Source organism: Mesoplodon bidens (assembly GCF_964165515.1).
Source record: "Mesoplodon bidens genome assembly, chromosome: 2".
Taxonomy (NCBI): Eukaryota; Metazoa; Chordata; class Mammalia; order Artiodactyla; family Ziphiidae; genus Mesoplodon; species Mesoplodon bidens.
The window spans coordinates 147,706,228-147,728,048 of NC_138177.1; the positions used below are offsets into that span (position 1 = coordinate 147,706,228).

The window sequence follows — 21,821 nt, forward strand, 5'->3', positions numbered from 1 at the left end:
GAAGTGCAGAGTCTTAACCACTCGATCACCAGAGAAGTCCCCTACTTTTTTTCTTTTTAAAAATAATTGAGGGAATTCCCTGGTGGTCCAGTGGTTAGGACAGCGTGCTTTCACTGCTGAGGCCTGGGTTTGATCCCTGGTTGGAGAACTAAGATCCCACAAGCCGCGTGGTGCCACAGCCAAAAAAAAAAAAAGTAATTGAAGTTAATTTCTATTTTGAGCCCCTATTCATTTTGCTCAGTTATAGAAGCCAAATTTCAGTTAATTCAAGGTCTGTTTATCCTGTTTTCTTCTGAGGTTATGTGTAATTTAGAGGGGACTGATGCTCTGCCACTACTGGTGATGTGGGGTAACATGATTATCACCCATCCACACCACTCAGCCATCTGCTGAGGTGTTTTCTTTCTTTCTTTCTTTCTTTCTTTCTTTGGTTGCACCAGGTCTTAGTTGCAGCAGGCAGACTCCTTAGTTCTGGCTTGCGGGCTCTTTAGTTGGCGTTTGCTGGCTCCTTAGTTGAGGCATACATGTGGGATCTAGTTCCCTGACCAGGGATCGAACCCAGGCCCCCTGCATTGGGAGCGTGGAGTGGAGTCTTACCACTGCGCCACCAGGGAAGTCCCTGAGGTGTTTTCATTTGCATCTGGTTTTTGGCAGTTGGTTTGTGCAGGATCCTGCTGCGACCTCCTTACCCTATTCAGGTCACTGGCTCTCTGGGTCATGTCCATGCTGCACTGAGGCATATGGAATATCATTCTGTATCCTCCATGTTCTTCTTGGGTGTGGGGGGAGAGCTTTGTGAGATTGTTTCATTGCAGCACCTTGGCACAGAAAGAACTCTGTGTTTGCATCTACAGACTGTCAGGGTTTGGGACTAAGGTCTATTCTGCTGTCAAATCTTCCATATCTACCTGGGGGTTTCTGTTGTTCTGCTAAGGAGACAGGACCCTTTCTTAGGAATTCCATTAATATCTAAGCTCTCTTAGCTTCCTTCTGGCTTTTCTTTGTCTTCCCTACCTCATCTTATTGAGATTTCATTTAGTTTAGGATGGAAAAAAACTGGATGCATATAGTCTTTCAAATTTTAGTCTTAAACTCTAATTTCAGCTTTTGAAACTCAGTACCAGCACTTAAAATTTTTCTGTGTTCTATTGGGACATGACACCTGTGACACAATAACTTCAACTGACTAAATGGAAGGAGGTATTTCAATTAATGTCTCAGAGTATTTTACCATCACAGATATACGTACATAGGAGAATGTAATTCCTTACTTGATTTTTCTTTCTAACACAGTGAGTGTTTAATGCAGTATGTTTAATACAGTGAGTATACATCTCTCTTATCAGATAATAAATTTTTGGTGGCAAGCTCTGTATCTTATTAATTTCTATACTCCCCTAAGTGGTTAATCAGAAAATGCTCAGTAACTATTGCTTTATTATGACATTAAGATTAACTGGGTTATGGATACAACTAGAGATTATCATACTAAGTGAAGTAAGTCAGAAAGAGAAAGACAAATACCATATGATGCCACTTATATGTGGAATCTAAAATATGACACAGATGAACCTATCTGTGAAACAGAAACAGAATCAGGGACATAGAGCACAGACTTCTTGTTGCCAAGGGGGACGGAGGCAGGAGAAGGTTGGGTTGGAAGTTTGAGATTATCACTGCAAACTGGTATATATAGAATGGGTAAACAAGATCCTACTGTGTATAGCACAGGGAAATACATTCAGTATCCTGTGATAAACTATAATGGAAAAGAATATGGAAAAGAATGTATGTGTGCACACGTGTGTGTGTGTGTGTGTGTGTATATGTATGTATATATATATATGGATAACTGAGTCACTTTGATGTACAGCAGTAATTAACACAACATTATAATTCAACTATACTTCAATTAAAAATAAATTTAAAAAGAATAACTGGGTTAAACTTGCCATGATTAGGAGAAGAGGGTAGATTATTAAGCATGAGTCTGACTGGCTCAGCTTTCCTGATCATCTGGCACTGGCCTAAAAAAGTAAAATAATTTTTGGTTGTCAGATACTAAATTAAATGATCCAGTTACTATTGTGGCTTATTAAAGGACTTTATTCAGCTTCAGAGAGAAAGAACAAATGAAAACTAAATTACTGAAGACTTATATTTTCTCCCCTCTGTTCTTTAGGTCTTCTCAAAAGTTACCTCCAGGGAAAATGCCAATAAGTGATCATGACTCTGGTGTTGAAGATGAAGATGTTTCTCCAAGACCAATTCCTAGTCCTCATCCAGTGAGTCAGAAGGTACCACTGATCTTAGAACTCACCTTTGTGATTAGAAACCTAAAAGTCTCTTCATGTTAAAGCACTCAATAATATTACCTAAAACTTCCTTAAGTTCATTCTAAGATATCTATAGCTATCTATATGTATATGGCTTTGACTATATATAAAGAGATATATATATTCCTCACAGGTACATATAATTATTATATGTAATAATATATATGAATATGTACACATATTGTAATAAGTATATATAATTATTATTCCCAGAGAAAACTGAGGAACAGATTGGTTAAGTTACCTGCCTAGGATTACATAACTATTAAGTAGTAAAGCTGGAAATCAGGAAGTTTGGGATTTGGTAAACCTAGTGATTTAGGAGGTTTAGTTTCAGAATCTGGTGCTTTTAACCCATATAGACTCAACATTCTGTACATTAACCAGAGCTCAACATTGTTTCTTATTACCATATTCTGAGAAAACATTCTACTTCCTTTTGGAGATTGCTAATAACCTGTCATAATTTTTTTATTGAGGCCAGCTAGTGGGTTATTTTAGAATTGTTGTGTCCTAATTACTTATTAGAAGAAAAAGGAATGAGAAAGGCTTTTTAAAATTAATATTAAATTATAACCAACTTTGCCGCAGCTAGTAGTTTATTCTTTTTGGCTCTCTTCCAACTCTTTTAGTTGGTATCAGTAAAAAGAATAGCAGTGAATAATTTCACTTAGTAGAATATTCTGAATACTTATTGGAAGACCCTTATTTAAGATGCAAAAATATTATTCTTTACTAGATGTGTTGAAGCATCAGGTCTGATAATTTTTTTTGCAGAGAGGGTAAAAAAAGTCTGTTATAACATAGCTTCCCATATTGTGTTCTGTGATCTAAGCAACATTAATCAGTGTTCCAATGAAAGGAGTTTCATTGTTAAATAAGTTTGTGAGGGCAAGGACCTTATTTATTTTGTTCACAGTTGCATTTCTAGTAGTAGCACATAGATGCCCAGAAAATATTTGTAAACTGTCTAAATAAAGAATAAACACTTTTTAATAAATAACTGGATGTAATTTGGAAAATACTAATCAAAGGAAAATGAAGCATATATCATTATCCTAAAAGGTACTTTTTCCTCTTTAATGTCTTTCCCACTTACAGGTTTCTAAGATCCAGCCATCAGTTCCTGAACTTTCACTTGTATTGGATGGCAACTTCATAGAATCAAACCCTGTACCTAACCCATTGGAAATGGTGAATAATGAAAATCCTCCTTTGTTGATTAACCCTTCTGAACACTTTGAATCATTGCAACCCCAGCTTTATGATGAGAAACACAACCCAGAAGCTGAAGCTGGAGAGCCTTCCTTGAGAGGGCTACCAAATCAATTAAATCAGGACACTGCTCCTTTGAGACACTGCAAAGTAAGACAGCCATCTGCCTGTAAGAAAGGGAACCCCCATATCAGGAGCAGTGTTAAACCGTCTTCTTTTAATGGACCATCTCCTGAGGCATCTGAAAAGCTTCAAACAGTTTCTGCTGGAAATGTACACAAAGAAGAGTATCCTGTAAGATCCTCCACATTTAATTCCAGGCAGTCTTCCTTTGCCCCACAGTCCCACCCACACAATTTTGTTTTTTCACCCCATAATTCAGGAAGACCGATGGAATTTCAGATACCTACTCCCCCCCCACCATCTTACTATTCCACAAATGTTTGCAGTTGTTTTCAGGATCATGGCCGTATTCAATATAGTCCAATAAATTCTTGGCAAGGAATGAATACAGTAGGATCCATTCAAGACCTCCAGTCTGAAGCCCTTCAAAAACATTCATTACTTCATCCAAGTGGATGTCCAGCTCAGTATCATAATGCATTCTGTTCCTCAAGTAGTCCTGTAGCCTTGAGACCTCAGGGAAACATGGGGGGTTGTTCTTCCCACAGCAATGTAGAACCATTGCCTGTGGCAAGACTACCTCCACACGTGGACTCATGTAACCCATGGCCTTGTGCAGTATGTGTGCACACACCCAAGACTGGGTCAGATAATGGAATGATGGGACTATCTCCGGATGCGTATAGGTTCGTCACAGAGCAAGACAGACAGCTGCGATTACTTCAGGCACAGGTTTGCTAGCTTTCTTGTGTTAAATTCTTGGTATTAATAGGGTTTTGAAAAAATAACTGGCAACTCTTCAGTAATTATAGTTTATGGAGTAGAACTGTAGAATGTCAGAGCTAGAAGAGACCTTGGAAACTGAATTCTAGTCCCTCTTGTTTACAGGTAAGTAAAATGAGGATTAGAGAGAAAAAATAATTTACCCAATGACACATTGCTAGTTAGGAGTAGAACTAGGCCTAGAAAGCAAGTCCTCTCTTCTCTGTCTTGTGCATATCCTAACCTACAACATAACTGTATTTTTCTTTCACTTTTTGCCTCTAATGAGAAGTCTAATTTACTAAACTTTAGATACAACTAAATATAAAGCCTGCACAATAGGTTCTGATACTCTCTAGTTTGTCAACCCTATAGTGTGTAAACTAACCTTTAGCCAGTGTACCTTTACAGAGTACATGTAGTGCCTCTGTGTATCTATACTAGGCTTGTTCTACTCATTTTATTCTGAAATGCTTTCTTTCTTTAGGCCTTTATGACAAAGTTCTTAGTCTTTTAATTATATCCTTGCACAGTTTAGTCTTCATTGTATTGTGTCTTTTTCTTTCTTTGCTAACTGACACCCTTCTTCCACATACCTACTGCAAACCCCCCACTCCTTCCTTTCCCCCTAGTACCAATGGAAACAACCTGAAATAGATTCTTTCATAGTTTTTTCCATGACCCTATAACTATACTAATATATGTAAAATGGATTTGTGATTTTTTTTAATCTTTTATAAAATTGGGGTCATAGTGTTTGCATTTTGCAAAAACAAGACAATGATGTTTTTCAAATTCTGCTTTAAATGCTTTAGATAAGACACCCAAGAAAAATTCAGCTTTGCTGTTTTTTTTAAACCCAGGTATATCCTCTGAAATTGTAAAATGTAAGTTGGATTTTAACAAATGATTATAAACATTTGGCAGAATTTTTAATGTGACTAAATATTTCACATTGAAAAGAAATTTTTCTTTCTTTCTTTTTGGTCTCGTTTTTTTTTAAAAAAAGATATAGCAGCTAAAAAGGTCTTCTAAGCTATTTAGAAATCTTAGTACTTGGGATTTATATACTTAAAATGTAAATTATAGACTACTGGCTCTGGTGTAGATTATGAGTCATTATACTTGGAGAACACAAAAGATGATGTAGAAAATGCTTCTATGATAAATTCACATAGTATTTTGCTAACATTTTTTAAAACTTTTAAGGTAACATCTTATTAAAATTTTTTTTTTTTTTTTTTTTTTTTTTTTTTGCGGTATGCGGGCCTCTCACCGCTGTGGCCTCTCCCGTTGCGGAGCACAGGCTCCGGACGCACAGGCTCAGTGGCCATGGCTCATGGGCCCAGCGGCTCCGCAGCATGTGGGATCTTCCCGGACCGGGGCACGAACCCGTGTCCCCTGCATCGGCAGGCGGACTCTCAACCACTGCGCCACCAGGGAAGCCCTAACTTTTTTTTTTTAAGATGTTTTTGATGTGGACAATTTTTAAAGTCTTTATTGAATTTGTTACAGTATTGCTTCTGTTTTATGTTTTGGTTTTTTGGCCAAGAGGCATGTGGGATCTTAGCTCCCCGACCAGGGATCAAACCTGTACCCCCTGCATTGGAAGGCAAAGTCTTAACCACTGGACTGCCAGGGAAGTCCCTATTTAAATTTTTTAAGAGTATCATAGGGCTTCCCTGGTGGCGCAGTGGTTGAGAGTCCGCCTGCCGATGCAGGGGACACGGGTTCGTGCCCCGGTCTGGGAAGATCCCACATGCCGCGGAGCGGCTGGGCCTGTGAGCCGTGGCTGCTGAGCCTGCGTGTCCGGAGCCTGTGCTCCGCAAGGGGAGAGGCCACAACAGTGAGAGGCCCGCCTACCGCAAAAAAAAAAAAAAAAAAAAGAGTATCATAACATTTTCTATATACGTTTCTATAGAACTATCTTATTCTGCATAGGATTCCCTTGTTATGTACAAGAAATCGTCTAATTGGTCTCTTATCAATTATTTCAGCAGTTTGAAGTTTCTGCTTTTGCAAACAGTGCAGCAGTGAACACCCTTATGCTTGTATCTTCCTGTATATATGCATGTACCACTGTGGCATAGATCTCTAGAAGTAAAATTTTGAAGTCAAAGGGAACACATATTTAAATGTTCAAAGGTACCCAAACTTGCTCCTCTTCTAATATTCAAAGTCTTATTTTGGTGTAGTGGTTAAAGAGAGTGGGCTCCTTGGGTTCTAATCCAATTTTGGTGTGACATAAGTTATACAATCTTGGGCAAGTTACTTTATGTGTCTGACTTAAGTTTTCTCATCCACAAAAGAGGAATATACATAAGTGAATGGAGTTCTAAGGGCTGAATGAGTTACTAGGTAGGGGCCAAGAATAGTGCCTGGCATATAGTGCTCAGTAAATGTTAACTATTACTATTATTTTCATTATTGTTATTATCTCAGTTAATGACATCACTTCTCATCCTGCTGCTCAGGCCAAAATCCTATGCCTAAACACCAAGGCTTTTACTTTTCTAGCTGTATCCTGAACTTAATGTTCTTTACCATCTTTCCTGCTACCACCCTAATTCAAACCATCATTTTCTCTTCTCCATACATGCTGCTTCCAGTACTGTTCCCTCATGTTTTCCTGCAGTTGGAAACATGAGAGCCATCTTTTTAAAGCCCAAGTCAGATCTTAGGGATCCTGCTTAAAACACAATGGTTTTCCATTGCAATTAAAATAAAATCAAAATTTCTTACCTTGATCCTGAAAACCCTTTGGGTTCAGCTTCTGTCTCCCTCTCCTCGCTCATCTCTTGCCACTGTCTTCCATGTTGACTACACTTCAGCTTCAGTGGTATGCTTTTTGTTCTTCAAAAACACAAACATCTTTCCACTTTATGTGCTTAAGCTTCTAGTCCCCTTTGCCTGAAACATTCTTCTAATTCTACTAATGGCTAGCTCTTTCTCATCATTCAGTCAGGCCTTAATTACATGTATTAGTTTTTTGTCTCTAGGGAGCTCTAGGCAGGGAGCTTAAAAGATTCATCACTGTATTCTTTAGCACCTTGAATAGTACTTCACTTAAAACAGTTGTTTAATACATATTTTGTAACTTGAATGAGTGAAAAAGGCCACCAGAAAGGCTATACCAATTTAATACTTCAAAAATGTTCCCATGTCTCCAATACTGGACATATCTACTCTTAAATTATTATCAGTCTTTATTAATAGAAACTGTTTTGATTTGCATTGTATTATTATGAGTGATCATTTTATTGTTTATTGGCCATTTGTATTTTCTTTCTATAAAGTCTCTGTGTTATTTACCCATTTTTCTATTAAGTCCTTTTCTAATCAATTTATGAGAGCTTATTGTATATTGAGGAAATTGGTTCTTTATCATCTGTATGTGGTATTTCTTACAGTTTGTCTTAAGTGTTTTGTGTTTTAATCATTTGTACAGAATATTCCAGCTTAGACATAATTAGATTTATCAGTCATTTTCTTTTTGGGTTTTGTATTGTGTTTAGAAGAGCCTCATTCCTTTAAGATCATAAAAAATTTAGTCTTCATTACCACCACGCCCCCAGGATTATATTTGTTGCTTTATTTTGGTATATGAGATAAAAGATTTTTTTATTTTTAATCCTTAGATGACTGACTCCATATATTTACTTAATAATATATCTTTTTGTTAATGATTTAGAAATGCATTTTTTATTGTATAATGAAAGTATCATGTGTTTGTATCTGTTTCTGTACTGTGTTCCCCGTTGATTTGCCTGTCTATTCCAGCACTATTACCATTCAGTTTTATCTCTGTAGCTTTATAATAAATCTCTTATCGAGTACTTCCTAGGCAGTCTCTTTAAACCTCACTTTTCTCAGCTGTAAATTGGGAGCACTGATTGGTATTATATATAGATTTGATGGTTAAATGAATTTATATGTATATGTATATATTTTCACACACACACACACCTGTCTGTCTAGATAAAGTGCTTACTGTAGGATGAGGCTATAGTAAACACTCAACAAATTACAATTATTTTGTTTATCTCTTAGTCCTCACAACAACCTTAGTTTTAGGTAATGTTGAAGCTCATAGTAGCTAAATAGCTTTTCCAAAAGGTAGCAGAGTAGGATTTAAACTTAATGTCCTCATGACACTAAAGCCCATGCTCCAAACCACTATAAGTACATATGCCACTTCGTATTATTAATGCAGGTCGTATTTCTGCTGATCTCAACAATTATTGATAATACTTATTTTCCTATATTAATAAAGTTAATCTACTAAAGTTAATGAGTTGAACACAACAGTATAACTTACAGGGAAATAGAAAATTACAGAGTTTAAAAAGGGAGGCTTTTCCACTCCTAGGTGTATATCCAGGGGAAATGAAAAAATATGTTCACACAAAAACTTGTATACACATGTTCATAGCAACATTATTTATAATAGCCAAGGATGAAATAATCAGTCCATCAACTGATGAATAGATGAACACAGTGTGACATTATCTATACAATGGAATATTTCAGTCATCAAAAGGAATGAAGTACTGATAGGTACTACAGCACAGATGAACTTTGAAAACGTTATGCTAAGTGAAAGAAGCAAGATGTAAGGCCGCATATTGTTTGGTTTCATTTATATCAAATGTCCAGAATAGGCAAATCTACAGAGACAGAAAGTAAATTAGTTGCTGCCAAAGGCTAGGTTCTGGGGCCATGGAGAGTGACAGCTAGTGAGTACAGAGATTTTTCGGGGGTTGATGAAAATATTGTAGAGTTAGATAGTGGTGATGGATGCAGACTTTGTGAATATCCTAAAAACCATGGAATTGTATACTTTAAAGGGATAAGTTTTATGGTATGTGAATTACATCTCAATTTTAAAAGGAGGAGGGGAAGCTTTTGGTGTTTGAACTTCAGCTTTGCTACTTGTTAGTTATGTGACCTGGGCAAGTAACTTTATTTTTAGTGCCTCAAGTTTTTTTCTGTGTAAGGTGTGCCTAATAGTAGTACATTCTTCATGGGATCATTGTAAAAATCATACATAAGAGCTCTTATTGTAGTGTCTTGTAAACAGGAAGCACTCAGTGTTAGAGACTGTTATTAATATTTCCAGTTTCAGCATGACCAAATGCGGGCAATTCTGGTTAACTTTTATAAGGTGAATCTTGTGTAAAAAATTGTTCAAATTTGGTATATGGAGTTAGAGTATGCCTCCTATCTTACTTTTGGTTTGTAAGTGAAATAGGAATAAAATGTTTGAAGTGTTAACATTAAGGTTTTTCTAAGTGAGTGTCAATTTATGAATGCTAATCTAAACACCTATATGTTTTTACTTTTAAATTTATTGGTAGCCCACTTAAGTTCTTAATAACTAATGACAATGATGTTCAACATTGAATAAGTTTTATGGTATAATCTAGTTGAAATGTGAGAAAATATAGTTAAAAGTCAGTTATTTATAACGGGGGCACTTTGTAATTCATTTTTAAACTCTTATGCCAATTTGGTTGATTACTTCACTGTCAGTGTAAAGTATGTTTTTAATTGATACAGATTCAGCGTTTGTTGGAAGCACAGTCTCTGCAGCCCTGTTCCCCTAAGACAACCACTGTTGAAGACACAGTGCAAGCTGCCAGACAAATGGAGTTGGTTTCCATGGAAGCACAGTCTCCCCCTGCTTTGCACATGAGGAAAAGTGTAAGCATTGCTGTGAGCACAGGTAATTTCATTTTTTAAATTTGTACATGGTACACATAATGTCAAAACCAAGGTGATGAGAGTATAACTTAAGTCTTTGTGTAATTTTACTCTTTCTGAAAACTATACCTGAAAACAGATTGGAAACCATATAACATAATATATTGTTTGTTTTTGCTGCTTTCTCAAGATGAACCCCCAGTTCTAATGAGAGAAGTCATCTGTGGTTTGAGGGATCAGGGAAGGTTTCATCTGCAAGTGTTATTGATTCTGGGCTTTGAAGGGAATGTAGAATCTTTGTTGGTGGAATTGAGAGATGGCAGAACAGATGGTAGAGAAAATAGGGCTCAGTGGGAAAACACAGGGTTCTGAGTTGTCTAGTACTCTACACATTACTATGTCATGGAGAGCCTTTACTGCATCTTTCACAAAGCCATGTCTACTTCATTTGGTAAGCAACATAGAAGGCCTTTTTTTTTTTTTTTTTGGCTTTGTTGGGTCTTTGTTGCAGCACGCGGGCTTTCTCTAGCTTCGGCGAGCGGGGGCTACTCTTCGTTGCGGTGTGCAGGCTTCTCATTGTGGTGGTTTCTCGTTGTGGAGCACGGGCTCTAGGCGCACGAGCTTCAGTAGTTGTGGCACGCGGGCTCAGTAGTTGTGGCACACAGGCTTAGTTGCTCCACGGCATGTGGGATCTTCCCGGACCAGGGCTTAAACCCGTGTCCCCTACATTGGCAGGTGGATTCTTAACCACTGCGCCACCAGGGAAGTCCCGACATTTGATTTTTAAATACTTGCCTGATATTATGTATGTCTGATACATCTCTAATATAGTATCATAAATATTGTATTTAAGAATCAAAATCAGAGAGCCTAGGGATTTGCATTTTATATATTTTCTCCTGTTTTTCAGAACAGCAGTTTTCAAAACACACATACACCCCAAATCATATTCTGAACCTTGATAGGTAAAACACATCATTTGAGAGCCACACCTCTTGAAGAGGTAGGGCCCAGAATGTCCTCTTTCCCTTTGTACCCCAGTTTTCTCTCTTTTCACCTTTCACTTACCTCAAGAAAATATAATCTGAAAACAGTTCTGGGTAATTGTGTTAAACTAATATAGCTAGTGTTACTTAACAGAGGTTTGTCAGAGAATTATTTTTATAAGTGAATGTTTGTTTCAGTATCTGTTAACTCATCTAACGTCTAGGTGCCAGCTTGTTTTGGAATGCGGCAGGTGATGATCAAGAGCCTGAATCTCAGCTGAGACAAGATGATACCAAGATTTCCAGTGAGGACATGAATTTTTCTGTTGATATTAATAATGAAGTCACAAGTACTCCTGGTAGTGCATCTTCATTAAAAGCTGTTGATATTCCCAGTTTTGAAGAGAGCAACATTGCTGTGGAAGAAGAATTTAATCAGCAACTTTCTATATCCAAGTAAGATCTCTTTGATTCAGTATTCATCTTACCTATTTTTTTCTTTTTAAATTCTAATATCCTTCTGGTACTCTAACTCAGAAACTGTTTGTTTTCTAAAAGTATTTTCATTGGTGTCTTTCCTAATGTGATTCCTATGTAACAGACAATTCTTTTCTTTTCTTTTTTTTTTTTTTTTGAATTTTCTTTTATGGCCGCATTGCGTGGCATGGTAGTTCCCTGACCAGGGATTGAACCTGTGCTGCCTTCAGTGGAATCGAGGAGTCCTAACCACTGGACCATCAGGGAATTCCCTGTAACAGATAATTCTGAGCCTTCTAGAACCATTCCCAGATGTCAGTCATTGGATGTGTAAAACAGTCTGGCTGAATCAGAACATTTGAAGAAAATTTCAAAAATATGTATGCTCAGCCCTCACTGTAGAGATTCTGATAACACTAGATCCCAGTTGGAGCTGGGGTCCTGAATTTTGTAAATTTTTAAAGATTTACCATATTGCAATTATATATGTATAACTAAGTCTTTATTTCTGAGAGATACAACCTGTTACCTGAGATATACTTCAGAATGAGCTGGTGGGGATGACATGGCTAGGGGTATAGTTGAAGTAAGATAGACTGAGTAGGTAATTTTAAAAAGTGATGGTACATAGTGATTTGTTAAACTATTCTCTCTTGTGTCTGAAATTTTTCATTATGAAATTTTCATTTAAAAAATAAGGATTGTGAAGTAATTTAGATCCTTAGCAAATTTGGAAATAAATTCAACAAATATTCTTTGAGTTTCTGGTATGTGCTGCCACAGAACTAGGCCCTAGAGATTGAGCAGTAGGTCAGACAAAGCTTCTGACATCATGGAATTTCCATGAGTTGTAGAGACAAACAGTAACCACATCAGCAGGAAATCATATAATTTCATATAATGACAACTGCCTGAAGAAAATAAACCAGGGTGACCAAGTGGAGTGTAACTGGGATAGTGGCATGGGAGTGAAGGGGCATTATTAATTAGGGTGGTGAAAGAAGCCTTCCCTGAGGGGGTAACATTTGAGCAATGGCTTGAATGATGAGAAGAAGCCAACCATGACAATATCTGGCAGAGTGTTCCAGGTGGAGGAAATGGCAAGTGTAGACCCTGAGGTGTGCCTGAGCTTGAGAGTTCCAGAAACAAGCAGGAAAGCCATTGTGGCTGAACTTAGTGACTGAGAGAGCACAGGAAATATGGTCAGAGATAACAGGCAGGAACCAAATTATGTAGGGCTTTGTAGGTTGTAAAAAGGAGTTCTGAATTTATTTTGTGTTCATTAGAACCAGGGAGGATTTTAAATGATGGACTGGTATGATATGATTTTCATTTTTTAAAGGCCATTCTAGCTGTTTTGTGGCAAGTGAACTGATGAGGATTAAGGGTGGAAGTAGGGAGACTCGTTAATACACTAAAGACCAAGTGAGGTGAAGGTGCCTTGGAATTGACTGTGGTGGAAGGGATCAGGTGTAGAATAAGTGTTAAAGGTAGAGCAATAATGTAGGTTAAAACACTACAGGGTAATATCACATGAAACAGTTTTAAAAGAGGTGAATTCAGTGGTGGGGGTGGCATGGGGCAGGCAGTTGATTACTTTTTAAAACTATAAGCCTTTTGATAATATTTGACATTTTAAATTATTCTGATTACAATAATGATTAAAACAATAAATACACCCCTCCAGAAAACTAGAAATATTTATCTGCTTTGCTCAGTAGAGTATATGTCTTAACCTTACAATTCAATTAAGTACTCATAATATGTACCACAAGTGTATTAAAAAGATCTGTATATGTGTCTCCCCGACTATACTGAATTCCTACAGGATAGGGATCCTACTCATTTCTGTATCTTTAGGACTTGACCCAGTGTCTGGTTCCCCATGTTCACTCCTTCATAAACGTTCAGTGATAGGAAGAGCAATTTGAGGTGAGCCCCAAAATAAGTCCACATTTTATTTGGAATAATTATAGAAACTGAGAACAGAGAGGCATGAACTGTGGTTATCCTTATTTATTCTCCCTAACTTCTGTAAACTGTAGACTATCAGGAATTAGGAGGTTTTACCCCTGAAATAGTTTTTAAGTCAGAACTTTAAAAAGTCTCCAGTCCAGGGACTTCCCTGACAGTCCACTTGTTAAGACTTTGCCTTCCAATATAGGGAGTGTGGGTTTGATCCCTGGTTGGGGAGCTAAGATCCCACATGCCTCATGGACAAAAAAACAAAACATAAAACAGAAGCAATGTTGTAACAAATTCAACAAAGACTTTAAAAATGATCCACAGGGCCTCCCTGGTGGCGCAGTGGTTGAGAGTCCGCCTGCCAATGCAGGGGATACGGGTTCGTGCCCCGGTCTGGGAGGATCCCATATGCCGCGGAGCGGCTGGGCCCGTGAGCCATGGCCGCTGGGCCTGCGCATCCGGAGCCTGTGCTCTGCAACGGGAGAGGCCACAACAGTGAGAGGCCCGCATACCGCAAAAAGAAAAAAAAAAAAAAAAAAAATGATCCACATCAGGCTTCCCTGGTGGCGCAGTGGTTGAGAATCCGCCTGCCAATGCAGGGGACACGGGTTCGAGCCCTGGTCCGGGAAGATCCCACATGCCGCGGAGCAACTAAGCCCGTGCGCCACAACTACTGAGCCTGCGCTCTAGAGCCCATGAGCCACAGCTGCTGAGCCCGTGTGCCACTACTGAAGCCCGTGCACCTAGAGCTCGTGCTCTGCAGCAAGAGAAACCACCGCAATGAGAAGCCCGTGCACTGCAATGAAGAGTAGCCCCCGCTCACTGCAACTAGAGGAAGCCCATGCGGAGCAACGAAGACCCAATGCAGCCAAAAATAAATAAATAAACAAAAATAAATTTATTAAAAAAAAAAAATGATCCACATCAAAAAAAAAAAATCTCCAAGCCATTGTGGTTTTTAACTTCAGAAACAGATCTGAGTTCATTGATAGAATGCAGTTAATTGCTTTTTCAGGGCAATTAACTAACTGTTGATTCCAACATATAACAGATGTAAATCTGATCTTTGTTCAGCATAATATACGACTTGGATTAAATAGTATCTCCAGTGTTGTATATGGTGGTTTTGGTGCTTCTTTAGGAGATTCTTCCCAAACATCTGGTCTGATTCATGCTGTGGTTCCCAGTGCTAAGTATTCATACATGGCACTTGGCCACCTGGGTTCCCTGCCCCCTTTGGATGTCTTGCTGAATCAGTCTAATGTTAAAGCAGTTTGTGAAAGATAAATTTTTTGGCTTGCAGCATATATGGTAATTGGTTGCTTTTTCCCAGGGAAGAGTGGTAGATGTTTTTTTTTTTTTTTTGATGATATTTCTTTTGACACAAGTTTGCTTTTTTTTTTTTTTGAGAAGTTGTGCTTTGGACATACCTACTAATACTTGCCATATTAGAATCATCTTTAAACAATTTTTTTAAATTTGAAATCTTTAATGTTTTGGTTCTTGTCTTCTTTTTTAGCTTTTATTTTTGTTTGGTAGGTTAGACACCAAGACACATATTTTTAAATTCTTGAAAATACAATATAGTAGAGTGATTAAGAGCATGGTGCCAAACTGCCTGGATTTGAATCACAGCAGTGTGACCATGGGCAGGTCTCATAATGTCTGGATGACTCTGTTTTCCTGTCTATAAATGGAGACAGTGAAAGTAGTACCTATCTCAGCATTGTTGTAAAGATTAGATGAGTTAATATATTTAAAGCACATAGAATAGTACCAGAATTAGTACCTAATTATTGTCATCATTTAGCTAAAGGTAAAATAAGGCAAACTCAGTAACTGACATGGACTCTCCTTAAAAATAAAGTGCTTTTGCAAATGTTTGCATGATAAAAATCCTGCTCAGTACAAGTACTTTCCCAAAAAGCCATAAAATCTCTAAAGGCTGGATTTCTGCTTCTACATTTGAGTTTTGGTATTTTCACTAAAGTGAAATTAGTTAACATGGTTGAAGATAAAGGTTCAATGTGATATTTAGGAAGCAAGGGGATAGCAGCAGGAGATGAAGAGAACTAGCAATTATGGACCACCCATATGCTAGGTACTTTGTATCGCCTTTAATCCTGTCTCATGTTTTTCAACCCAGGGAGGTGGATATCATTTTTCCCATTAGATGAATGAGGAAACTGAGGCCCAGAGAGATTAAGAAATTTGCCCCAGACACAATGAACAAACTATATAATAAATGAGAATATATGTGACCTAAGAGATAAAAGGAAGTGCTAATGGGGGTTGAAAGAAACAAGAGGACATACCCAGTTAAGGTTTTAGAACATCATAGAGGAAGCAAAGTTTTAAAATGTCCCTCGAACAGTAGATAGGATTTTGATGAGAGTGTGCCAGTTTAAAGGCATTAGAACAGTAAGTCTTGGCTCAATGGCACTTGAAAATACAGGTAAATTTGGGCCCTTCACCAATTCAGAATCTCTGAAGGGAGAAGTCCAAACAGTTGTATTTTTTAAAACTTTACAAGTGATATTGATATGTAGCCAAGGTTGAGAACTGTTCTGTTGTAGACAAAATTTATGGGCAGAATTCAGAGTACTGTTAGTAATCCAGTTTGTTCAGAATATAAAATAAAACAGGAGGCATTGAAAGAGATTGGCTGAAAAGCCAAGTTGACTACCAAATTTCAGAGCTTTGACTGACAGTATAAGGAATTGTGTTTGTTTTAATAAACCTTTTAAGGTTTTTGCTTGTTTTTTTTTGTTGTTGTAAAACAAAATAACATAGAATTTACCATCTTAACCATTTATATACAGCCTATAAAGATAAAATGCTTATCTAGTATCACTAAGAGCTGACTGTACAAACCAGAATGCTGCCGAGTCTTACCCCATTCTCCCAAAGTTACTGCACTTCAAATATACATTAAAGATACCTTGATAACTAACACTTACTTTATATATGTCCTTTCAAGCAGCTCTTCTCCACTTGTGAGAAAAGAACCTGATGTGCCTGTATTCTTTCCAAATCCTCTGCTGGCAGAGAGTGTAAGCATGTGCTTCCAAAGTGGACCAACAGAGGGTGCCACTAATAGCTCTGTAACATCAGGGGAACCCAAACCTAAGCAAGTAATGCAACCCTTGCCTCATCAACCATCAGATAACCAGAAACTATTCCAGGATGTGTTGGTAAGAAAATGTAAAGCTTTTCATCTTTTGTGAGATGGTTATTTAGTCTAGGGTATGCGAGTTAAGCCTTTCCTATCCTTAAACTGATTGGGACCTTGATATAAAAAGATTTTCCCCAAATTAATGATATATCACTTATTTCTTTTAGCTTTTCATAAATTATGATAACCTAAATTCAGTAACTCATTGTAAGCATGCCAGTCATCAGATACTTAGATAGCCAGCGAAAAAAATACCTTATTTTAAAAATATGTTGACATTATGCCAAATTCAAACTAAAGTTAGTACCAGAAAAATAAGCGAGAGTTTGCAAGAAACTTGAAAATTGGAAAGTAGTAGAATATTTATAATAATATTTACTGACTTTAGTTCAGATAAGCAGATTTTTATTGAATACTTAGCTTAGTCTAAGAAAATGAACTAAGTGGATAATATACAGATGAATATGACCGTCTCTGCCTTTGAAAACCTAGGGGAAATAACCCATGGATACCAGTAACAAATAACTATAGTACAGGCTGAGAAGTGCTGTAAGCAAAGGCAACACACAATAAAAAGGGGTAATTCTGGTTGGAGAAAACAGTCATCTTGGAAAAGCTAGAATGTAAACTGGGACTTGAAGGTCGAATGACCGTGGCTGTCACTTACCAATTGTACACTTTGGAACATTTGATTTCTCCATTTATAATTGAAGGCTAATTAAACATACTTCATAGGGCCCTAAGTATTCATGAGTTAACACGTATTTGTTATTTGCCTGCTAGGTCCTAGGCTGGTGCTAGCAGCCGTGTGTTCAAGGGAATGAAATATGATTTAATGTCAGGAAGGCAGAGATAGGATCACAGGTCATTCTCATTCAAAGCGAGAAAAGAGAGGAGTCAAATTCTCAAAGTAACGTAAAGATCAAACTTATAACTCTGAAACATCATTTTTCAAATGAAGGCATGATTTTAAACTTGTTTATAAAGAATTTACTATAAATCCTTAAAAATACTTGAAATAGGGCTTCCCTGGTGGCACAGTGGTTGAGAGTCCACCTGCCGATGCAGGGGACACGGGTTCGTGCCCCAGTCTGGGAAGATCCCACATGCCTCGGAGCGGCTGGGCCTGTGAGCCATGGCCGCTGAGCCTGCACGTCCGGAGCCTGTGCTCCGCGACGGGAGAGGCCACAACAGTGAGAGGCCCGCGAACCCAAAAAAAAAAAAAAAAAAAAACTTGAAATATTACTCAAATGATTTTAAATCTTTTGGTTTTAAAATGAACAAATTCTGAACAAACATTCTAAGTTTTCTGTAGGATCTGATGAAGTCATTCATTCATTAGGATGGGCTTCTTTTATAAGAACCCCATAAAACTTGGCAAATGTATCTGATATTTTGTAGAATTTAGCAGGATAATATTTTGCTCTTCTCTGGCATTACTTACCACTATTATTTGCATTTTTGTTTCCTAAGACTCTTAATAGTGATTTTTCAAATATGTCCTTTTTCTTTTTTCATCAGGGTCAAGGGAACCACCTATTGAATAACTCCTGCAAGGAAACTGAACAGCCATCTACCAAAGCAGTAATTATCAGTCACGAATGCACCAGAATGCAGAATGTTTACCATACTAAAAAAAAAAAACATGATTCAGGACCGGTGGACAAAGATTGTGTTCTTAATGCAACCCTTAAGCAACTAAGAAGCCTTGGAGTAAAAATTGATTCTCCTACTAAAGTGAAGAAAAATGTACATAAAGTGGATCATGCCAGGTAAGTTTAAAATTTGTTTTAAAAGATAAAGAAAAATTTTAATGTATTGCAGCTGTTTCATGAGAAAAGGTATAAGCTTGCCACTCAATTCAATTGGCTTATCCTTTTTTCAGGGTCTACTATATGATAAATATAAGAGATCGTTTCTACCCTTTAGATTTTTCTAGTAGAGGAGAAGGTTATATACCTAAGTAATTTGAGGGATATTGGGGGATATCTCCTGGGTAAAGATGCCAACAAAATGCTCTGGGAGTCTTATAGAAAGAGAAATGAGCTTTTGCTCATTTTTGATGTCTGGAAAAGTTTTCCCAGAGGTGATGGGGTCTGCGCCAGCTACTGGATGTACAGTTAATGCAGTTGTGCCATCTAAAAGGCAAAAACATTCCTTTTTGTGGGACTCCCCTGGTGGCGCAGTGGTTAAGAATCCGCCTGGCAATGCAGGGGACACAGGTTCGAGCCCTGGACCGGGAAGATCCCACATGCCGCGGAGCAGCTAAGCCCGTGCGCCACAACTACTGAGCCTGCGCTCTAGAGCCCGCGAGCCACAACTACTGAGCCTGTGTGCTACAACTACCGAAGCCTGCATGCCTAGGGCCCATGCTCTGCAACAAGAGAAGCCACTGCAATGAGAAGCCCATGCACCGCAATGAAGAGTAGCCCCCTCTCGCAGCAACTAGAGAGAAAGCCTGTGCGCAGCAACGAAGACCCAATGCAGCCAAAAATACATAAATTTTTTAAAAAGGTTATTTCCTTTAAAAAAATATTCCTTTTTGTAGAAATGTGTTTTAAAGAATATAGTTATATGAACCTTACTTATTGCTCACCAGTTCCAACTGGCCATGTTCTGTTTAGATTCCTCTTCATCAAAGATCACCTCCACACATACTTGTTTTTAAAGAGGATAAAATCTGGAAATTATGTTATTAAGGCTAGTGTGCTTTCTATTATTTTTGATCTCATTTTCTAGTTACAAAAGTAATACAATTTCATGATTTAAAAAAATATCAAATAACATGCAAGAATATCAGGTAGAATGCAAAAGCCCCCACTTCCCAGACTCCTCAGTCTGACTCCTCCTAGGTTATTTCTCTTAACTGTTTCTTTGGTATTCTTCTAGAAATGCTCTAGGCATGTTCAAGTATGTATCTGTGTGATAAGTGTTGCAATTTGGGTTTTTTGCTTAACGTTATATCTTAGGTACTTTTCTTTATAGGTATATGCAGTTATTTCTCACGCATTTAAACAGCTGCATAATATTCTGTTGTGCCTATGTACTATAATATAGTGAACCTGAGTTCTCTATTAATGGATTTTTAGGCTGAATCTCTTATTTCTTATCTCACACAATGCTAAATGAACATCATTCTACATATACTTGTACAAGTGTCTTTGTAGGATAAATTCCTAGAAATAGGCAGGATCAAAGGATATGTGCATCTGAAGTTTTGATAGATGTTGCCATTGCCCACCAAAATAGTTTTACCTGTTTGTATGCCTACCAGCAGGGTAGGAATGAGTGTAGCATTTTTGAAGGTTTTATTTTAATACTCTTGGGATAGAGGCTATATACATCTGTTAAAATGCATAAATCACCCTGCTATCTGTGTGGAACCCTTACGTTTTGGTATGGCTGCCTGTAGGGAATAGTTTTTAAGTAATGTATTTCTTCATAGTGGCCACCCTGTTTTAATGTCTTAATGTCTTGATTCTGTTTTTAAATGCCTATAATGAAATGGAAAGTAAAGCCTTTTGATGTGTGGAGTAGTCACATTCTTCTGCTTTTTATTTAAATGACAGTTTATATTATAAATTTATGCTATAAAAATAATACATGCTCAGGGTTGGAATTTTACAAAGTGAAGAAAATATCATCTGAACTAATAACACCCAAAGAAAATTAGGAAACATAGTTGCTGTTTTACTATATATATAATTTTGTTTATTTTTCTTTACTTACCATTACAAAATAGACATTTTCATTTAATATTGTGGGCTGTTCCCATTTTTAAAATTCAATTACCTATAAGTTGAAAAATCCATAGATATATATTCATAGATAGGATTTTAGTTTCATGTAAGATGATTTTCTCAAGGAAGTAAAAGCTGATGTGAAAATAATTGTTTTCAGTTCAAAACAATATATTAAATTAATCATTTCCATAGAGGGGTAAACTGGCTAAAATTTTACAATGACATAGCTGTATCTTCACATGAAAACATTTTTTTAAAAAGCTTTATGTTATAAATTGTGTAAAATATTGTAGAGCTTTGGAAATAGAGTTTGATATTTGTTTTGTTTCCATTGTCAAAGTAATATAAGTTTATTTTGGAAACCTTGGAAAATTTAGAAAAGTAGACAAGGAAAAACCCATATTCAAGGGAATTCCCTGGTGGTCCAGTGGTTAATACTATGTGCTTTCCCTGCTGAGGACCTGGGTTCGATCCCTGGTCGGGGAACTAAGATCCCACAAGCCGCGAGGCCAAAAAAACCAAAACAAAACATATTCATACCAACCAACTTCATTTATTATTAAAAATTTTGCTTTTGTATTTCCTTTTATTTTTCTAAAATAATTTTAACAGCAACCATTTACTGAGTGCTCATAATGTATGAGGAACTGTGCTGAAGTTTTATACAACATTATTTCAGTTAATCCTTGCAATAATCTATGTGATAGATACTATTATTATACATGTGTTATAGATGAGGAAATTAAGTACCAATTTACTCAAGACTCCACACCTGTAATTTTTTTTTTTTTTTTTGCGGTACACGGGCCTCTCACTCTTGTGGCTTCTCCCGTTGCAGAGCACAGGCTCCGGACATGCAGGCTCAGCGGCCATGGCTCACGGGCCTAGCCACTCTGCGGCATGTGGGATCTTCCCGGACCGTGGCACGAACCCGTGTCCCCTGCATCGGCAGGCGGACTCTCAACCACTGCACCACCAGGGAAGCCCCCACACCTGTAATTTTAAACCTACTCTTCTAACTCCAAAGTCCATAGTTTTTTTGTTTGGTTTTGGTTTTTTTACTATTTTGCTCTATGCTTATTGCTTGTTTAATTTTTTGGTGGGGTCTTAACGGTGGTGTATATTTTGCTGCTTTGTGTTTTGACCATACTGTATATACCCTCCCAAAAAAGTGTTTTTGGTTTTACACTGGAAAATAATCATGTTTTCAAAGTTGTTGTAACATCTTCTAAGCATCGTCTTTAATGGGGAACTAATAAACCAGTAAGTAGGGCATAGTATTTGTTTACTTAACCCTTCCCCTTTTGTCAGAACTGAGTCAAATTGTTTTCAGTGT

General features: G+C 37.4%; 1 protein-coding gene across 4 annotated transcripts in view; it reads left to right on the forward strand.

Annotated features, from left to right (window-relative positions):
- Positions 1-21,821, forward strand: part of STIL (STIL centriolar assembly protein) — a 64,871-nt gene that overhangs the window by 37,204 nt on the left and 5,846 nt on the right. For 2 of the 4 annotated variants that reach the window (XM_081223887.1, XM_081223890.1), the window contains 6 exons: positions 2,183-2,297; positions 3,438-4,406; positions 9,996-10,161; positions 11,350-11,581; positions 16,548-16,761; positions 18,264-18,514. In XM_081223887.1, coding sequence (XP_081080013.1) covers positions 2,183-2,297; positions 3,438-4,406; positions 9,996-10,161; positions 11,350-11,581; positions 16,548-16,761; positions 18,264-18,514 — 1,947 coding nt within the window. The remainder of the gene's footprint in view (positions 1-2,182; positions 2,298-3,437; positions 4,407-9,995; positions 10,162-11,349; positions 11,582-16,547; positions 16,762-18,263; positions 18,515-21,821) is intronic. The other 2 variants (XM_081223888.1, XM_081223889.1) reach the window with 2 other exon arrangements.